General features: G+C 35.9%; 1 protein-coding gene across 4 annotated transcripts in view; it reads left to right on the forward strand.

Moving 5' to 3' along the window:
- Positions 1-20,638, forward strand: part of EHF (ETS homologous factor) — a 48,589-nt gene that overhangs the window by 19,651 nt on the left and 8,300 nt on the right. The window contains exons 2-7 of one of the 4 annotated variants that reach the window (XM_058161643.1): positions 1,326-1,425; positions 3,026-3,274; positions 4,633-4,692; positions 7,554-7,622; positions 7,722-7,790; positions 18,474-18,539. In XM_058161643.1, the coding sequence (XP_058017626.1) occupies positions 1,329-1,425; positions 3,026-3,274; positions 4,633-4,692; positions 7,554-7,622; positions 7,722-7,790; positions 18,474-18,539 (610 nt within the window). In that variant the 5' untranslated portion in view covers positions 1,326-1,328. Of the gene's footprint in view, positions 1-1,323; positions 1,461-3,025; positions 3,275-4,632; positions 4,693-7,553; positions 7,623-7,721; positions 7,791-18,473; positions 18,540-20,638 lie in introns of those variants that run through there. The other 3 variants (XM_058161644.1, XM_058161645.1, XM_058161646.1) reach the window with 3 other exon arrangements.

The raw sequence follows: 20,638 nt of genomic DNA on the forward strand, positions 1-20,638 counted from the left end.
TCAGGACCAACCAAATACGTAATTTATTTTTTATTCTTTATACTGGTAGGAAATTGTTGTAGAACATATTACAGCTGTTAAATAAGGAACCTTTTGAGAAGAATAGCACAGTAAGAGAAATAAATTTTTGGGGAAAGGAATAAAGTGATTTAGTTCCCTGTCCAATGTTGCATGTGTAAGTTGCAGGTTCTGAGTCAGGGGTGGGTTCGACTTACTTTTACTACTAGTTCGCATCGTGCCCATTCATGCACACACTCTTCTGCACATGCGCAGTCAGTGGGCGGAGCTAACCACCGGTTTTACTACCAGCTCTATAGAACCAGTCCGAACCGGGGGCAACCCACCACTGTTCTGAGTAATTGGAAAATATTCAGGAGATTTGATGTAATGAGTTAGTTGTGATAAATTGCAATACAAACCTTCAACATGTCTCTTGTGTTGGCAAGGGAAATCACTTAATCTGGAAAATTAAATGGCAGAAGCCTGGGAACATCCAGCATTTTCCTAGCCCTGCACCTTCCCATGGACTCCAATAAAATTAATCCTGGATGAGCAAATTAGGAAGCAGAACGGAGTTTTGGATTAAACCTTCACAAAACTGACAGTGATCAGAAGTAGACATTATCCTGGATGTGCTTGAATGTGGAACATAACTTGTGGATGATGGACCTACCTAGAACAATACAAAGGATGAAACTGCAAAGGTTGGGAAAAAATGGCAGAGGATGATTCAAATTTTATCCAAGCTTACTTTTTATTTCTTGTTTTGATATTGTTTTGACAATATTAAGAGCCTATATTCAAGAGCTTCAACTAATGGATACCGTCTGCTGGCCAAATGCAACATATTCACAATATTTCTCAGGCGGCATATAAATTTATGGAAGTGTTTTATGTAAATTATTTATTTCTTAAAATTATTTTGGTATCATTTGTCTTAATGGGAACATCTAAAAACATTAATTGTGTTTTACCATTCATCATTATGTTTTATACTTTTATATGTTGCTTTTTTTACTTTTGGACAGCAAACAAAAAAAGAAGCACATTTCTTCTGTTATTTGTTTTTGATTCATTCCTTCATTCTTTATGGGGGGGGTGTTGTAATAACTTGCCTTGTGTCTTGTGAAAATCAAATGTAATCATGTTTTGCTATTCACTGGGGTGGGGGTGGGGTATTCATCCAAAAAGGAATTTTAATAATGTGTTTTTAACAGGGTAACTTTTGATAGATACTTGGCATTGCTTGTTTTGATGGGATATTCTTGGCAATTGTGGGGAGAAAAAAAAGTTCAAGTTAAGTGAACTGTTTGGTACATTTACAGATCATGATTTTAGAAGGAACTGGCAGAATGAGTCTTAATACCGTCACAAGTCTTCTTCATGACCAGTCGACCTGGACAGAAGGATATCCCACATGTAATGGTAGGAAGTATTCACCAGTGGTGCTCTATGAATAGGTTTGAGAACTATACAACTTTCTCTTGTCCTTGCGCTATTTGCAAAGCATGCATTTTATTTTGATAAAGTGAAATTCATTATATGATTGCAATCGTGTGTTATCAACATGGAACACAATCCAATTACTGTAAACTAAAATTTTAGAGAATGCAATTATTTTCCCATTCTTTGCTTTCTGCAAAGTGTAATAATATCATTAGCATCTACCAGGCAACTCCACCCAAATAGACAACACGTTCTAATCTAAGTTTGAAATCTGGAAAGCGCATCATTTCAACTTGAAATTCTCGATCCCAATTCTTGCTGTGCTGAGCTAATGTTAACTGCTTCTCATTGGCAATGAAACTAACATTGCCACCGATGGCCAGAAGTAATTTTGGGTGAGGTAGAAACCTTTTCATTTGGCACTTGACTTAAGTACCCATTAAACTTGACTTTAAATAAATTGTATTCATATAACTAGCTCATTAAAAATGTTTTTCTCCTTACTGAATTTGAAATAAGCACTTATTTCTGAATATGGAAATAGTGTAATAGAGAGGTTTTGAGTCCATAAAGGTGATATAATTTAAAGCACTAAGATATGATCCCTTAAATCATACAAAAAATCATTTAGGATTTAATTTGTAGCAACTATAGTTTTAAAACTTGATATTTCTTTAAGGGAATCCTATTCCATATGTTTATTGTAATCTTGGCTGCTACTGTTATCAGTTTCATAAATATAAATTCAACATTTACTGTAAAAAAATTTCATTGTCTACCAAATAACTAGAATTTTTGTTTTGTAAATTCTTACAGATTCACTCTGACTTGTTTAATAAGGAACATGGTTTGCCTTGGAGTAAATAGATAATTGTAAATCCCAAGATTAGAATTCTGTATGCTGATGCACATGCTGATTTCATTTTGCCCACCAACTGCATTCTTTTAAAAATAGGAATAAACATATCATAGTCATAGCTAATTTTCTTAATGACCTCTTAATGAGATTATTGTAATGTGATCTACATGAGGCTGCTTTTTGAGGATGCCTCCAAATTGTAATTACTTCTGAATTCATAATCATAGTCAATATCATTAAATATTACCTAGGTTAGTGTTAGACTGTATGAGTTTCTGATTTTGATATCATGTAATTGGTTTCCATTTATTTTCTGGAAACTCAAATTACTAATCTGAACATAGTCTGCATAAAGACTATTTAACCATTCATACCTGATATTTTTTCCTTGAAAATCCTGCTATGGGTTTTCCATTGAGTACATAAAAGTAATCAAATCTTCTTCATCAGTGTCAATGAGGGTTTTTTCCAAAAAACTTAGTTTTCTATTCTGTTATAGAATTTATTGACTCTGCTTTCTGCTGCTTAATTTATTATATCACCTTTACATCATTGATTATTTTCATTATGTATCATTGTCTGTATTACGGCTTTTTAAGTGTTGAGGATTTTTTCAATAGTTTAATACGTAAATAAAAACGAAGCACTTTTCACTTTCACCAATATTATTCAAGGATAGTGAAATGTTTTCTTTAGTGATTACTACATCTTTCCCTGCAGCAGCACCGAGCAGTTTTTTTGGAACACAGTGGCATGAAATACATCCTCAGTATTGGACAAAGTATCAGGTCTGGGAATGGCTCCAACATCTTTTGGACACCAACCAGCTTGATGCCAACTGTATCCCATTCCAGGAATTTGACATTAGTGGGGATCATCTGTGTAGCATGACTTTGCAAGATTTCACACGGGCAGCTGGCTCTGCTGGACAACTTCTTTACAGCAACCTCCATCATCTAAAGTGGAATGGTAAACCTTTCACTAAAATATATGTTGCCTTTCCCAATTTCTAATTCTGATCAAATTTAGCCAACGGGATCAATAATAAAAGATAATGCAAATTGGTTTAGTAATGAATAGAGGCTTAAGGATGGGAAAAATAAGATTTAGACACAATATACTGTATAAAATGTTGTTCAAAATGTATTCCTTGCATTCAGAAATTATTAAGAGGTAAAAGGAAAGAGAAACTTCACAATAAATATCCTGCTCAATTCATTTGTCGCTGAATAATTCTGAATCTACTATATAAAACCTTGATCTAAAAATTTGAACATTACCTTCTACGTATGCTGAAATAGGAATAGTATTTCTGGTGGCATCCCTTTCCTTTTGTGATCTTAAAGATATCTATTTCTTAATATGGCTGAAGATCAAAACAGTTTGTTCCAAAGCTTAATGCAACTAATTAAGCATTGCTATGCAGCAGATCCAGGTCTCAGAGACCATACAGCCAACGTCTCTGAAAAATAATTTACTTCCAGTAATTTACAACAAAATGTCCCCATAGCCCAATAGGAAGTTTTGAAAAATATCATACAGGACATTTCAATCGGGCTTTCAGGATCAGATCTTTATGCCGGATATAATATATTCAAATCATATAGTGTACAAACATGTTGGGATGGAATTGCAAACCTATATCAGTGTATTTTTTCTTAATTCAACTCCAGAGAGAATGGGACTGCAAGTGTTTTTAAAAATTAGATTTAGTTCAATGCAAAAATTTGGAATCCCGAGAATTTAGGTACTCTCACAAAATGGCTGCAATGCTTATTACAGCCACAAGCACTAAATAATATCTAAATAGGCCATTCAGAGGTCTTTAACTTGTATTATCCCAACTTTTCCTCCTGGTGTCTCAAGCATTCTTAAAAGCATATTATAAATGTGAACTTTTTTAAAACTTAAAAATACTTTAATTTTTTTTTTCCCAGACAGGACAAGATTCTTGGCACACATTAAAGGCTGTCTGTAGTGCATTATTGTCAGTGAACACTATGTTATCGTCAACGTTATTGTTGATTAATACCAAAATATGCCTTCCCTATATTAAAACTGGGTGGCTTCTTTGCTTCAATTAACCTTTAAATAATCTTTAATAAGAAGAAAATCTGCTGGTGTTGCTTGTGAATTGCTACTTCATATAATCGGAAGCAAGGCTAGCATGAGAATATCTATTTTTTTTGTTATGCTGATATATAATTTATGTAGCTCTCAATAGAATTATGTCCTATTGTTAGTATAATCCAGCTGTTCTGGGAATGTATGATTGAAATTCCACCTTTTTTTATAATTGTATTGCATATTACATTCATTTCTGTCAGGTCAGTGTGGAAGTGAAGTGTATCCATCACACAATGTCATTGTTAAGACAGAACAAACAGGTGGGTGATATCTACATTATTTCTGTTCTGAACAATTGCAAACCAGGCAAGAAAAAAGGAGAATGGTTATTTAGAACCAAATAACTCGTAATCTAACCATAAACTAAGAGGCAATTCTAGGAAGAGGGTAGATAAGCCCATGTACATGTTAAAAGAATTATTTTTTTAATATTTATAACATTACTAACATTACATTAGTCGTTTAAATTCATTGGTTTCATAGGTAATGTTTTAGGTCATTATAACCTATATAGTCTAATATTGGGTGAAATATTATTTTCAATATTAAACTGAAAGGTTTTTGTTTTTTTAAAATATGATCCATAGCTATTGAGCTATTTGGAAATTCCTAACAATACAGTGTGTAACATCAGTTTATCTCACAATTTAGTATAAAGCCTTTTTCCCCATTTCATAGTAATTCAAATTTTTCACAAGGGAGTCCTTCTTTCCTTCTGAGTTTATAAAGAAATATAAATTTGTTTATAAGGTAAGCAAGCTAGAGGTCTTGAGTTTAATCACGGATGTCAATCTTCAAAGAATTCAACAATACCTGATGAAAGAGATTTTTCTCCGCTTGTGACCTGTGAGGGCTACTACATCAAAATAGGCAGCCTGTCCTATTACACTATAATATTAATATGAATAAATAATATTAATAATAATATTGTTATAATATTATAATAACTATAATATTAATAATATTATATGTAGAAGGCTATAAGAAATTTCTGGGGATTCATGTTGATAAATAAAGATAATATGGCATTGGCAAAGAGGTGGGTTTCAGCAGGTTCTGACCAGTTCTGGAGAACCCATAGCAGAAATTTATTTCTTTTATTTCTTTTATTTCTTCATCCATTAGATTTTTTCAAGAGGTCAAGTGATTCTCACTTCTATATCACAGAATTACCCCCACAACAATACTTCTGTGAGATAGATTAAGGATCTATTGGGGAGGTAATGACTGATCCAAACTAACCCACTTAGCTTCCATGGCTGAAGCCTGACTTGAATGACACACCTAACTTTGAATTTCCTCAGTGTTTTGCCCAATGGTGGGTTGCTACCGGTTCGCCCCGAATCAGGTGAACCAGTAGCGGTGGCGGGGTGAGGTTCTGCCCACCTGCCCAGATGCTTCTGCGCATGTGCAGAAGTGTTGTGTGCACGCACAAAACAACTGTTAGCAAACTAAATTGAAACCCATTACCGGTCTTGCCCCTTGAATCATTTTTTTGCATTATCAAATAAAATACCATGTAACTGTGTGAGTCCTTTGGAGGTGTCTTACACTAAGCTGAATGCTACTGCAATATTTTTGTACCATGCAGAATATCAAAAACATTACTCCGCAATCCAATGTGGGTGAGTCTTTTTTATTTTTAGAAAGAAGAAAAACAAACAAAGAGTGGGCCAGGCATCTAACCTACAAGAGGGTATGTTGCAAGCACATAGGTTTGGGATGCCCAAACACGTAGCTAGTAAGCAGAAGATTGACTAAATTCCTATTTCATAAGTTTTAAGCTGACCAAGCACAAAGGTTTAGCATTCATCATGATTCATTTCCAGGTGTAATCACATATTCAATACTTTAAAAGACAAATAGATCCCCAAACTTGCATTTGGAAATGGAAACAAAAACAAGGTTAACATCTTCTAAAAAAGAGACAAATATTTGTATAGAAGGACTAATCTCTGGCAACAATACCCAGATGAGTATTGTGCTCATCTGTGTGTTCTATGGGTTAAAAGATAAATTTAGAACAGTTGTGAAACCTTTATTTTTGTTTCCCGCTTCCTACAATAATATGTTTATTTCTTGCTATGCTCCAAGATTATCAGGTTAAGATTTTAGGAAAAAAAGAGCAAATTTATACCATGTGATTGCAGCTTAATATAGCCATAGTTATCTATATCCCTCTCTGTCTTCCCAATGATTGCAAAAGTTGATGCAGAATTGAAGAAATGTGTTTAAACAGAAATAACCAAAAAAGGGGCAGTTAGCTGCATATAGGATTCCTTACTGCCTTACAGTAAGGCAGTAAGACAGCAATTACAAAATCAGAACTTTTCAGAGATCCGAGAGCTGTTTCCAACTTTTGAGGCTTGTAGGCACAGTAAAAATAATAATAATAATAATAATAATAATAATAATAATAATAATAAAATAAAATAACATATCAACAGAAGTATGAGGCATCCAAAGAAAGAAGGAAAAGCTTTATGAAAATATTGTTTAAGTAACAAAATAACAACCATTGAAACTTGAGAAGCTGCAGGAGCTTAAAGGATGGAGTGCAGGCTTAAAAACGGGGTCAGGTGAGCGCCATGTTTGGAGCAGGACCAACGAAGAGTGAGCCAAACAATGACTCATCAGCCTTTTGCCATCTTACTCAGCCACAACAGAGGCAATCTAAGCATACACCAGCTGTAAATGCAGCCCTTACCTTGGTGCAGCCCTTACAGCAAATTCAAAATTCCCAAGATAGCTTTAAAGCATGGCACCATTCCTGAGCAGATTGAAAGCTATGCTAACTGTGAAGAGCGCATGGGGTTACTTTCAGCCTGCTCAGGAATGGTGCCACGCTTTAAAGCTGTTAGCACCTCTGCTCCTGAAAAAAACAAAACAGTTTCCGATGTCCGATTGGACACCCTTGGAGATGAAAATGTCTATTTTTTGGACCATGAAGACCATCCAGTATGCCTTCTTGTACTTAATAAAATAATCTGATGCTTTTGTATGCATTATTTCTGTTGAAAATTTACATTTTCCGTTCTGAATACGGAACATTTCTTATAGCTAACTAGGAGTATTATTATCATCAGTATTGATTTTTGCTCTGTTCTTCTTTGTGCATAAGATCCATCTTTAATGACCTCTTGGAAAGAAGACAATTATTTCTACGAGAGTGGATATGGTGGCACAGTAGGTAACTACCTTAAGAACCTCATATATTTTTAAGCAACACTGGAAATTACTTTGAAAATAATATTTTCTTACATTAAATTTTTTCTTCCTAAATCTTCAGAACTAGTGGACAGCAAAGCCTACTGTCGAGCACAGATTTCGGTCAGTGCTAGTGGTCACCAACCTATAGGTAAGTAGGTCTAACATTTCATAATCTAGGCCTGATGTCAGCATTTGGTTAAGTCAAATATCTAAACCGTATTCTATGTTACTATACACTTTGGGTGGTCTCTTTACTATAGATGTGCAGACATTTATAGATTTTTTTTGTATAGATACACATGATTGGACATGTTTAGAAAGTGCTTTGGTACTTATTGAACCACATCATGTCTGTGCTAGCCATTACCACAAAAACTCAAGGCTGAAAAATGATGCAGTTGCTTTAATTAGTAGCTCAGAAATGCTGCTTTTGTGAAAATCCTGAAGTATGTTATGGGAGTGTGCTCTGCGTACATATATATTTTGCTTTGATCCAAGGAATAGAATCAGTTAAATAACAAAATTAGAACTTCTAGATCAGGGGTGTCAAAGTCAAGGTCCAGGAGCCAGATCTGGCCTACGGGGTACTTAGATCTGGGCCATGGGGCCGCCCTAGAAACAATGAAGGACAGGCGGTGCCTCTGCCAGTGAAAATGGAACTCAGGATGGCTGCACGCGGCCCTCCCAGGCTCCGTTTTCACTGACAGAGATTGCAGGAGGCTATAGCAGCCGAAAAGGGAGCTCAGGAGCCCATTTTCTCTGGCATAGTGCTCAGGTCACCACAGGCGCCCCGACACGAGTGATGTCAAGCTGGCCACACCCATCCTGGCCACACCCACTCCAGCCCCGAGGTCAAACACAACCCTGATGTGGCCCTCAGTGAAATTGAGTTTGACACCCCTGTTCTAGATCAATTCATATGACCTTATTTACTAAATACTAAGCCTAAATACTTAGCTGTAAGTCAGCAAGCATTGAAGAATTGGGAGAGAAGAAATAAAGTTTTTTGTGTATATAATGTAACAGAGAGCAAAACAAACGACATTAATATTCTTTGTTAGACTATTGGACTAAAGCATTTTTTTCTTTCCCTCTGACACAAAGAAACACAAATAATTTGCAAGAAATTCATGCTACTGGCACATAAGACAATCAAGCTGTTCTCCTTGTGGCTACTCTGTAGCATTAGCTACTTGTTTTCAGTCTGTAAAGATATGAATTAACCACCACATGCTTTGGCTGAGACCTGTGGTGCCGAGCTGAGACACAATAGAGCTGAGACAGGTGGTAAATTGAGCTCCATGAATAACACTCGTCTTTGCATAACACAATGAACCACAAGCCTGCCCATTACTGCTGTGTAAACTCAATTTATTGGGTAAACTCTGAAAATTGTGTTTCTTAAAATAATCAGGACATGCAAATACTATTTGAGCAGAAGGTAAAAAATGTCAGTTCAAGCAGCTTTCTTCCTGCTGTCTTATTTCCCATTCTTGTAAAGCAGCTGCTACCTTTTCAAACTGGTAGAATTGTAGCGAAATTTGATCGTTGTCCCCTGTTGCGATCTATTTATCCTCCCACTGCTGATCCTACTGGATGGGGAGCGTGTGGGGGTCACAGCATGTCCTCATTTGTGTATTTTGCAAAAAAGCTGAATCATATGCAAATTCTGTGCATTTTTCTTTTGCTTGAGTTTTGCAAGATACCTTTGTTGAAACATCTTTTCTTTTTCCCATTTATCAAGGCACAGCCTTCAAAAGCTCCTCATGCTTGAAACTTTTCTCCCTGTAAAATGATCAGCTTTTGTTTTTGCAGCTGTGAAAGAATTAGTTATTAACTCTGCGGTATGTGAAAAGCCACGTACGCTTCTATTGACTCTATGGTGTGATGAGGAGAGGAAAACAAGCATTACCCAAGAGACAGAGAAATGACAGGCAATGACTTTTTTTTTAGAGCTGTTGAACTGTACTTGATTGTTTCACACCATGCTACATGCTATGTTATGCTGCTCTTGTTACAAAAAACTACTTTGCTTTTGTTTTACCCTCCCTCTGAAAACAGCCAAAGAGAAATTTCCCATGCCAGTTTCATTGGAGCAGCAAAAAAGGCTTGGCCATAGATTGAAGGAGAGGGACAAATTGTAGGGTCCTCTTTGTAGACTTTAGACTTTATATTTATTTATTTATATTTATAAATTTATTTATATTTATTTATTTATATTTATATATTTATATTTAGACTTTATATTTATTTAGACTTTGTAAACTTTAGTTCAGCATTCAATACCATCATTCCAGACATTCTTCTAACTAAGCTAAACCAGCTACAGGTACCGGAACAGACTTGTAAGTGGATCACAAGCTTCCTAACAAACAGGAAGCAGCAGGTGAAGCTAAGCAAGATCACATCAAATACCTGTACAATTAGCACAGGGCCCCCCCAAGGCTGTGTGCTCTCCCCACTTCTCTTCTCTCTGTATACCAATGACTGCATCTCCAATGATCCATCTGTTAAGCTACTGAAGTTCGCAGATGACACAACAGTGATTGGTCTCATTCGAGACAATCCGCACATTCGAGAATCCGCATATAGACGAGAGGTCGAACGACTAGCCTTGTGGTGCAACCAAAACAATCTGGAACTCAAAACCGTAGAAATGGTGGTAGACTTTAGGAGAAACCCTTCCATACTTCCACCTCTCACAATACTAGATAACAAAGTATCAACAGTAGAAACCTTTAAATTTCTAGGTTCTATCATATCACAAGATCTAAAATGGACAGCTAACATCAAAAACATCATCAAAAAATGACAACAAAGAATGTTCTTTCTGCGCCAAATCAATAAGCTCAACTGCCCAAGGAGCTGCTGATTCAGTTCTACAGAGGAATTATTGAGTCTGTCATTTGCACCTCTATAACTGTCTGGTTCGGTTCTGCAACCCAACAAGAAAAACACAGACTTCAGAGGATAATTAGAACTGCAGAAAAAATAATTGCTACCAACCTGCCTTCCATTGAGGATCTGTATACTGCACGAATCAAGAAGAGGGCCGTGAAAATATTTACAGATCCCTCGCATCCAGGACATAAACTGTTTCAACTCCTACCCTCAAAACGATGCTATAGAGCACTGCACATCAGAACAACTAGACACAAGAACAGTTTTTTCCCGAAGGCCATCACTCTGCTAAACAAATAATTCCCTCAACACTGTCAAACTATTTACTAAATCTGCACTACTATTAATCTTCTCATCATTCCCATCACCAAACTCTTTCCACTTATGACTGTATGACTGTAACTTTGTTGCTGGCAATCCTTATGATTTATATTGATATATTGACCATCATTTGTGTTGTAAATGTTGTACCTTGATGAACGTATCTTTTCTTTTATGTACACTTGAGAGCATATGCACCAAGACAAATTCCTTGTGTGTCCAATCACACTTGGCCAATAAAAAATTCTATTCTAGTCTAGTCTAGTCTAGTCTAAATAAGCTTTGTCTTGTTGCTTCAACTTTGCTTTCTTTCAATTCTTTTGATGGTATTTCTTGGAATCCTTTTGATGGTATTTCTTTGCTGATAAAATATTCTGTGACGACATCAGTCACAACAGGAAAGCGCCAGACCAGTAAGAATTCTATCCCCTTATTCTTTAAAATAAGATGTTACATTAGGCTATGTGATTACTTTAATTTATTTATTGTGCTTGCTTGTTTGCTTGTATGTTTCTTCAGTTAAAAACTAATGTAATTTTTTTTTAGGATTCTCACACTCAGAGCAAATTTCACAAAGGTTTTTGCTAGCGCTTGCTTCTGCTGTGGTGGAAATAGCAATGGTACAACAAAGCCAAGGTCAATGTGGATTTTAAAAGCCACTAAATTAGACATATTGAGGCTATGGAATAGATGCAAACTCAGGCTATGCCCAAAAAATCTCTGCAAATCTCAGCCCAAGTAGCATATTATAGATAATAAGGAAACACAAATGTCTAACTTCTTGTGAGATATTAGAATTTTTTTCAAGGGACATATAAAATAAAATTAAAAAAAAAAGAAATGATGGCAGAGGGATATAACGTCAATGGTTCTCTTATTTACAATTATTAGAAAAAATAAAGTACTAAAATTATGGATTTAAATATTCTAAAACTGAGTTTGAATTCTATACAAATCATGAACATGTAATTGCTAAAATGAATATACTATTCATATAATTTGAAACAGAAGAATAAGTGAAAGGTTGCATTAAAAAAAGTGGGTCAAAAATTTACAGATTAAATTATAATTTACAGATTAAAACAAGGGAAAATATAGGATTGAGAAGGTTGAAATGTATATTATGTTATAATCTGAAAGATTTTTTTAAACAAATTGATGTACCTTTGGCATGTGTCACCAGAAAAAAAGACTCTAGACTTCACTTAAAATTTATGTTGGAAATGTGAACAAAAAGAAGGAATATTTTTTTATAAAATGTTTTTTATTTTAAACACATTAAAATAAGACACAAACTTACAACATTTATATACATATCACTTTTTTTTAATCAGCTCATTTGAAGTGGTCCTTTCTTACTATTTACACATATTTTAACTTTATCTTAATCTATTTTTATTATCTATCTTCCTTTATTTCATCTAGATTTTTCTTTGATCTTCAACATTTTCCTCTCTCCTTTATTCCCCTTTCCCATTTTCCTATTTTCCAACCATTCATACCATCTACACCACACTTTGTAATATTCTGTATCTTCTATCTCCTTAAGTTCTTTTGTTAGTTTGTCCAAGGAACTTTTTTTTAATGTTTAGTTGACATTTAAAAAACTAGAAAATTCTAGATCCAAATACTGTACATGCATTGATTAAGAGGATCTTTAATATTAATATACAATTGAAACCAATGGTTTTTCTTTTGGGACTGATGAACAGACAGCTGAAAAGAATCATGTAATAACTGTAAAACTGTAGTGAGGTTAAGATGGAAAGATTCAGCATTACCCACAATTCAGAATGGTTGCTGAGATGGCCCAATTAACTTTTTTGGTCAGAGAAAAGACAATATTGCTGACTAGAAAGCTCAAAATCTTATAGATTTTGTGTGATTTATGGTTTTGAGGATTAAACAAAACAGATTCTAGAAAGAAGAGAGATAGTTTGGCCTAGTGGTTAAGATACCAGGCTAGAAAGTGGGAGACCATAAGTCGTAGTCTAGCAGGAAAGCCAGCAGATTGACTTTTGGCTACTCATGCTCTCTCAGTCCAACTCACCTCAAAGGGTTGAAGAAAACAGGAGGAAGATGTGTTGGATAGGTTTGCAACCTTGAGTTATTTCAATAAACAAACAAACAAATGTAACCATAGAGTAAGAGGCAATTTATAACTGATGTAATAATAATAATAATAATAATAATAATAATAATAATAATAATAATAATAATAATAATAATAATAATAATAATAATAATAATAATAATAATATTTTAATTTGTATACCGCCCTTCTCCCGAAGGACTCAGGGCGGTGAACAACCAAATAAAATACAAAAAACAAAACACATACAATATTAAGAACAACCCTTAAAAAACTTATTCAATTGGCCAAAAATTTAAAATAAAATTACACCCTATAAAATTACAGAAATTTAAAACCCATTTAAATCAAATTATTTTTTTTTTCTTTTTTAAAAAATCAAGCCAGTCCAGCCATACGAAATAAATAGGTTTTAAGTTCGCTCAAATCAAATCAAATCAAATCAAAAAATACTTCTCTCTTTCTTTTTCCTTCCCTTTCCTTTTTTTTCTTTTTTTCCCCTTTTCTGCACTTCTCTTTGATTTCTTTCTCTTTCCTTTCTTTTTCCTAATTTATATTGGTTTGTGTTAGCTTTTATGGTCTTTTAATGAAATCTTTAATTTTATATACATACATTAATAAAAGAGGGTGGAAACAACAATCCTTAATTGGGCTTTGTTGCTTTCCCACAAAGTCAGCAGTTTGTATAAGAGGATGATGCTCTCAGGTTGCCAGTGCAGAAAAGACACGAATGCAATTAGCTGAGGTTTTTGTTCTGGTGGTTTTTTTAAAAGCTCTGAGCAAAAGAACTTGCCATTTTCATCTGTAATGGTAGTTTATATCCATTTCCCTAGTATGCTTATCAGCATCACAACAAAATAATTCAGACAAGTTGGTACAGAGGCTGGGGCTGGTATTTACTGTAAGTCATTTGCAAATGCAAATAATTAATTTCCACTGAAAGCTGCGGTGACAGTTTATGCCTGAATGTAGGTGGAAGAATGCATGTGGGCTCTATGCTTTCTGTCACTTTATAATGGCAGTGCTCCGATGCAGGTATAGCTTGAGTTCCTGGCAAATTTCTCTGGCTAATATTTTTTTTTCTTTTGGGGGGGTTGGGTGATCACCTTAAACAGATGTTCAGTTTGGCAAATACAATAAATAGAAATTATCTACTTCTCTCTATACATGTTCTATTATATCTTTATAACATGTAAATTATCAACATAGTAAACGGATTATCATTTTGGCAAATATGGTAAATCAAAACCAACTACCAGCTTAGTATGTATACTATTAGGGTTTGGGAGCTACTCCTTACTATCACACTGGAAAATACATATCAATGCTGAGGAAAAAACAGGCCGCTTGTAAATTTGTTGGTTTGCGGGGGGAAAAGCCAACAATACTGGCTTTTCTTCCTCTGGATTTGGCTTTTTTCATTACCTCAGAAAAAGCTCTTTGTCAGATCATTATATCTGTTGATATGAAACATTTTCTTGATATGAAAGAAATAAAAGATACAGGTAGTCCTTCTTTAGCAATCAGAACTGGGACCAGCAACTTGGTCATTAAACTTCACTAACTGAAACTGATTTTTTTACTTCAGTTTTCCTTTGCCTTAAACACCAGCAAAGATCATAAATATGAGAATTCATCATCAAGTTATTTTTAATCATGATTGTAACTGTAAATGGTCACTAACTGAGGACTACCTTTATATACAGTTATAAGAAATAACAAAAGATAATACAAAGGTTTAGAACTTTTGCTGAATTTCATTTTAATCTTGTCTGAGGGAATATTTTTGTCACTATTTTTCATAATATGAGAGCCTAAGTGAAGCTGATTGGATTCCAAACTAAGAAAATAAAGTATTGTTTCACACAGTGATTGATAAACAATAGTTTTAAATGTGCCTATTTAGAAATCAGCCCCACTGTGTTATATGGGAATAGGACTGTAGCCTAACTTTATGAGTGAGCCCACAACTCAATAACATATTATTCAAGAGGAAGTTTTTAATTATTTATAAAGAATATATAAATAGATGGCTTATGACTATCGGCAGTAATAGGACAAGATGACAGATGTAAAGACTATGCAATGAAAATGTTGAATCTATTCATCAGATTGTTAGAAAACTTTGAATTATTTAGCAGATTGTGGAAATGTTGTTGAGGTAATGTATCTCAATTTCAACAAAGTATACGTCAAAATAACCCATGATTTTCTGTTTAGCAATTTAGTTAAGTATAGTCTAGATCACATGACAATTACAAAGATAAATAGCTGGCTCAAATGTTTTACTCAAAGAATATTCATCAACTATTTCTCGTAAAACTTAACCATAGTGTTTGATGCTAAGCCCTGTACTTTTTAATTATTTAGATGAAGAGATAGGGGGACTGCTTGTCTAATATGCCAATGACACAACATTGAATCATGATAGGTTAAAAAAATATGCTGAAAATTAAAAAAAATTAAATGGAGGCATAGGAAAAGGCTGTCATTTAGGAAACAGAAATCAAATGATAATCTTAGGTACCTGGCTACCTACGGTAGTCTGAGAATAAGATTTGTGGGAAAGTAATTATTTACACATTATACATGAAACTTGATATGACTGCAAAGAAAGGAAATATGAATTTATATCAACAGAAATTTAGTTTTCTAAATTATAGGAAATAATAGTTCTAAAGTTATTCTGCACACAGATCCTTCCTAGAGTTGACTTCTAGCTAACAACCTAAAGAAGGATAAGTTACAAAAAAGCAGAAACTTGGATATTTTTAGCTTTTAGAAGAGAACACTAAGAGCAGGGGTGAAATCCAGCAGGTTCTGACAGGTTCTGGAGAACCGGTAGCAGAAATTTTGAGTAGTTCGGAGAACTGGCAAATGCCACCTCTGGCTGGCCCCAGAGTGGAGTGGGAATGGAGATTTTGCAATATCCTTCCCCCAGGAGTGGGAAGGGAATGGAGATTTTGCAGTATCTTTCCCCTGCCACACCCACCAAGCCACTCCCACAGAACCAATAGTAAAAAATTTGGATTTCACCACTGGCTAAGAGTGACAACACTCTTCAAATCCCTGGAAAAAATGTTACACAAAAGAAAATTAAGAAGGATATGAAATAATAGATTTAATTTGCAGAAGGCACATTCTGATTGAATGCCAGAACCATTCAATTACCAAGAGTGGTCTCCCATTCATTACACATTGAATTCAGGTATATTTAGATTTAATTTGAATTCCTGCACTAAGCAGGAAATTGAACTCAAGGTGTCTATGATTCTATGAAGTTTGGATGGGCTGTCATTGTGAAGACAGGGTTTATTTATTTATTTATTTATTTATTTATTTTATTTGTCAACAAGTACAAGAAAACAAGTAACAGAACAAACATAGACATGGACACATGAAAAAAATTGGCACACAAAAGGATATAAATTGTCAAAACATAGCCATAAACACATAGAATGATTACATATAATTGGGAAAGTAGGACAGGGACGGTAGGCATGCTGGTGTGTTTATGCGCGCCCCCTTAGGGACCTCTTAAGAAACATGAAAGGTCCACGGTAGACAGTTTACGGTGAAATTTATGGGGATTAGAGAGACTAACAACAGTGTTCCAGATATTTACTACTCTAATGCAGAAGTCATATTTCCTACAATTAAGATTAAAACGAATTACCGTATATACTCGAATATAAGCCGATCCGAGTATAAGCCGAGGTCCCCAATTTTACCCCAAAAACTGGGGTAAACTGGGGACTCGAGTATAAGCCGAGGGTGGGAAATGAGGCACCTACCGGTCGGCGAAACCCTCCCTCCCTCGGCCGAGAAGGCTGGCGGCCCCCCCCCGCCCTCTCACTGCACCGCAGGGCTTCCCAGCTAAAGCAAAAGCCCGCCAAGTTCGCGGCCGGTATAATGTGAAAAAGGGAAAAAAAACTGAGTATAAGCCGTATATACTGAGTATAAGCCGAGGTCCCCAATTTTACCCCAAAACTGGGGTAAACTGGGGACTCAGTATGCCGAGGTGGGAAATGAGGCACCCACCGGTCGTGAAACCCTCCCTCGGCCGAGAAGGCTGGCGGCTCCCCCGCCCCGCCCTCTCACTGCACCGGCAGGGCTTCCCCGCGCTAAAGCAAAAGCCCGCCAAGTTCGCGCCGGCCGGTATAATGTGAAAAAAAGGGGAAGAAAAAAAACTCGAGTATAAGCCGTATATACTCGAGTATAAGCCGAGGGGACGTTTTTCAGCACAAAAAACGTGCTGAAAAACTCGGCTTATACTCGAGTATATACGGTACATTGAGTTTGAATCTATTGATAGCCCTTGTGCTATTATGATTGAAATTAAAGTATTCATTTACAGGTTGAATATTTTAGTAAATAATCTTAAGAACTAAGGATAGGTCGAAATGTAGACAACGTAGTATGAGGCTATCTAGACCTAAAATTTCAAGCCTGGTGGTATAGGGAATTTTATTTTGAGCAGAAGATTTGAATACTGTTCTAGTAAAATATCTCTGGACCCTCTCTAATGTATTGATGTCTGAAATACAGTGAGGGCTCCAGGCAGGTGAGCAGTAATCAAGTATAGGTCTTGCAAAGGGTTTATATGCCCTACTTTGGAGTATAGCATTACCAGAGAGAAAACGTCATAAAATAAGATTTACAACTCTTAATGCCTTTCTTTGTAATGATGTTACAGTGAGCTCTGGGACTTAGATCTTTTGAAATGAGTACTCCTAGGTCCTTGACAGAGTGTGGGTCAACTTTTAGATCATTACCAGCCAGCAAATATTTGAAGTTCTTATTTCTATTACCAATATGCAAGACTGAACATTTGTTACCAGAGATTTGGAGTTGCCAATTGTTTCACCATTCAGATACATAGTCAAGGTCATTTTGAAGGGTAGCAGAGTTGTCTGTGGTGTTGAAGAGTTTAACATCATCGGTAAACTGCTTATAATTTGATCACAAAGGTCATTGATATAAAGCAGAAAGAATGTTGGACCTAGAACGCTACCTTGGGGAACACCGCTGTTAACAGGTGCAAGATTTGATAGGGCGCTGCCAATTTTGACCACTTGTTGCCTGTGTGACAGGAACACAGCTATCCAATTATGTAGGAGTCCAGATTTTAATTTCAGAAGTAGTTTGTCGTGCACTACTGAATCAAAGGCTTTACAGAAATCAGTGTAAATTGCATCTATTGCTTTGCCCTGGTGGAGTTGAGAGGTCCAGATGTTTCATCTTCTCCATGACTTACAGATATTTTCAATGTTGGCTGCTCTGTGAAAGTTGCAATTTTTTGAGGTGGGGCAATTGACTTACTCCTAATTGCTTTGAAAACTTTTACTGAAATTAATGAAGACCATTTTGTTTTATGCTGCTTCCATTTGAGGCCTTGAGGACCGCATGGCTGAAGAATGGGACATATTTTTAAGTACATTTGTTGTATCATCATTTCTAGAACAGATTCAGATATGAAGAGGTAAGAACTGATTCCCCCCCTTTTTTTTGTTGCAGAGGATTCTTTGGAAGGGAAGAAAATTTCACAAGATCACCCTCCAAAACCACACAACAAGAAACACAGTAAGACAGTTATTCTTGGATTTCTACCTTATGAGGGGGACATTAAAGACTTATGGAATATATACTGAACCAAAATCTAAATTTTAATATCAGAGATATTACATTTTCAATTAAATGCAATAGAATAAAAACATTTGTGAAAGAGGTTTTGAGTTAGATGGATAAATTTGAGTTAAGAATATGAGCTTGTTACATTAACTAAGGTTTAAGTTCAGCTAGGTGTGCAGGAGGATTAAAACCGACAGGTTGGGGATTGTAATTTTGAGATCCAAACGCTGTCTTTTGTATGTATTGCCATTATGTAGATAGACAATGGGGTGCGATTGCAATTGTGATATCAATTTCCTGCGCCCCCTCCCAAATTCCAATGATTACCGTATTTTTCAGAGTATAAGACACACTTTTTTCCCTCCTAAAAAAGGCTGGGTGCGTCTTATACTCCAAATGTAGCTTTTTTGAAGTTTTTTTTCAGCCCTAATGAGGTGCTAGCAAGTGAAGCAATCTACATCCGACTCTCAGATGTGCTTTAGAAGCTTTTTTCCAGCAAAGTGATCTTCCGTGCTTTACCTGCTCCCTCCAACTCTCAGCTGTGAAGTTTTCTTTTCAGTCTAATGTGGTGCTAGCGAGTGAAGCAATCTCCATAGTTTGCCTGCTTTTCTCACTGCTTCTCTCTCCAAAGATCAATTGTGCTTTAGAAGTTGTTTTTTATCCCAAACTAATGTGCTGAAGCTAGCCAGATGAATGCACAGGTACGTATATGTGGTACCTTGCTCAATAGTAGTACCTGTGAGAGGGATCTTGGAGTCCTAGTGGACAACCATTTAGATATGAGCCAGCAGCTGATAAAAAAGCCAACACAGTTCTGGGCTGCATAAACAAAGGGATAGAATCAAGATCACGTGAAGTGTTAGTGCCACTTTATAATGCCTTGGTAAGGCCACACTTGGAATATTGCATCCAGTTTTGGTCGCTACGATGTAAAAAAGATGTTGAGACTCTAGAAAGGGTGCAGAGAAGAGCAACAAAGATGATTAGGGGATTGGAGGCTAAAACATATGAAGAACGGTTGCAGGAACTCGGTATGTCTAGTTTAATAAAAAGAAGGACTAGGGGAGACATGATAGCAGTGTTCCAATATCTCAGGGGTTACCACAAAGAAGAGGGAGTCGGGCTGTTCTCCAAAGCACCTGAGGGTAGAACAAGAAGCAATGGGTGGAAACTTATCAAGGAAAGAAGCAACTTAGAACTAAGGAGAAATTTTCTGACAGTTGGAGCAATTAATCAGTGGAACAACTTGCCTGCAGAAGTTGTGAATAGAATAGAATTTTATTGGCCAAGTGTGATTGGACACACAAGGAATTTGTCTTGGTGCATATGCTCTCAGTGTACATAAAAGAAAAGATACGTTCATCAAGGTACAACATTTACAACACAATTGATGGTCAATATATCAATATAAATCATAAGGGTTGCCAGCAACAAGTTATAGTCATACAGTCATAAGTGGAAAGAGATTGGTGATGGGAACTATGAAACGATTAATAGTAGTGCAGATTCAGTAAATAGTCTGACAATGTTGAGGGAATTATTTGTTTAGCAGAGTGATGGCTTTCGGGAAAAAACTGTTCTTGTGTCTAGTTGTTCTGGTGTGCAGTGCTCTATAGCGTCGTTTTGAGGGTAGGAGTTGAAACAGTTAATGTCCAGGATGCGAGGGATCTGCAAATATTTTCACGGCCCTCTTCTTGATTCGTGCAGTATACAGATCTCAATGGAAGGCAGGTTGGTAGCAATTATTTTTTCTGCAGTTCATTGGAGATGCAGTCATTGGTATACAGAGAGAAGAGAAGTGGGGAGAGCACACAGTCTTGGGGGGCCCCTGTGCTAATTGTACAGGAATTTGATGTGATCTTGCTTAGCTTCACCTGCTGCTTCCTGTTTGTTAGGAAGCTTGTGATCCACTTACAAGTCCGTTCCGGTACCTGTAGCTGGTTTAGCTTAGTTAGAAGAATGTCTGGAATGATGGTATTGAATGCTGAACTAAAGTCTACAAAAAGGACCCTTGCATAGGTCTTTGGAGACTCAAGATGTTGTAGGATGTA

Source organism: Ahaetulla prasina, chromosome 1 (genome assembly GCF_028640845.1).
Source record: "Ahaetulla prasina isolate Xishuangbanna chromosome 1, ASM2864084v1, whole genome shotgun sequence".
NCBI classification, from domain to species: domain Eukaryota; kingdom Metazoa; phylum Chordata; class Lepidosauria; order Squamata; family Colubridae; genus Ahaetulla; species Ahaetulla prasina.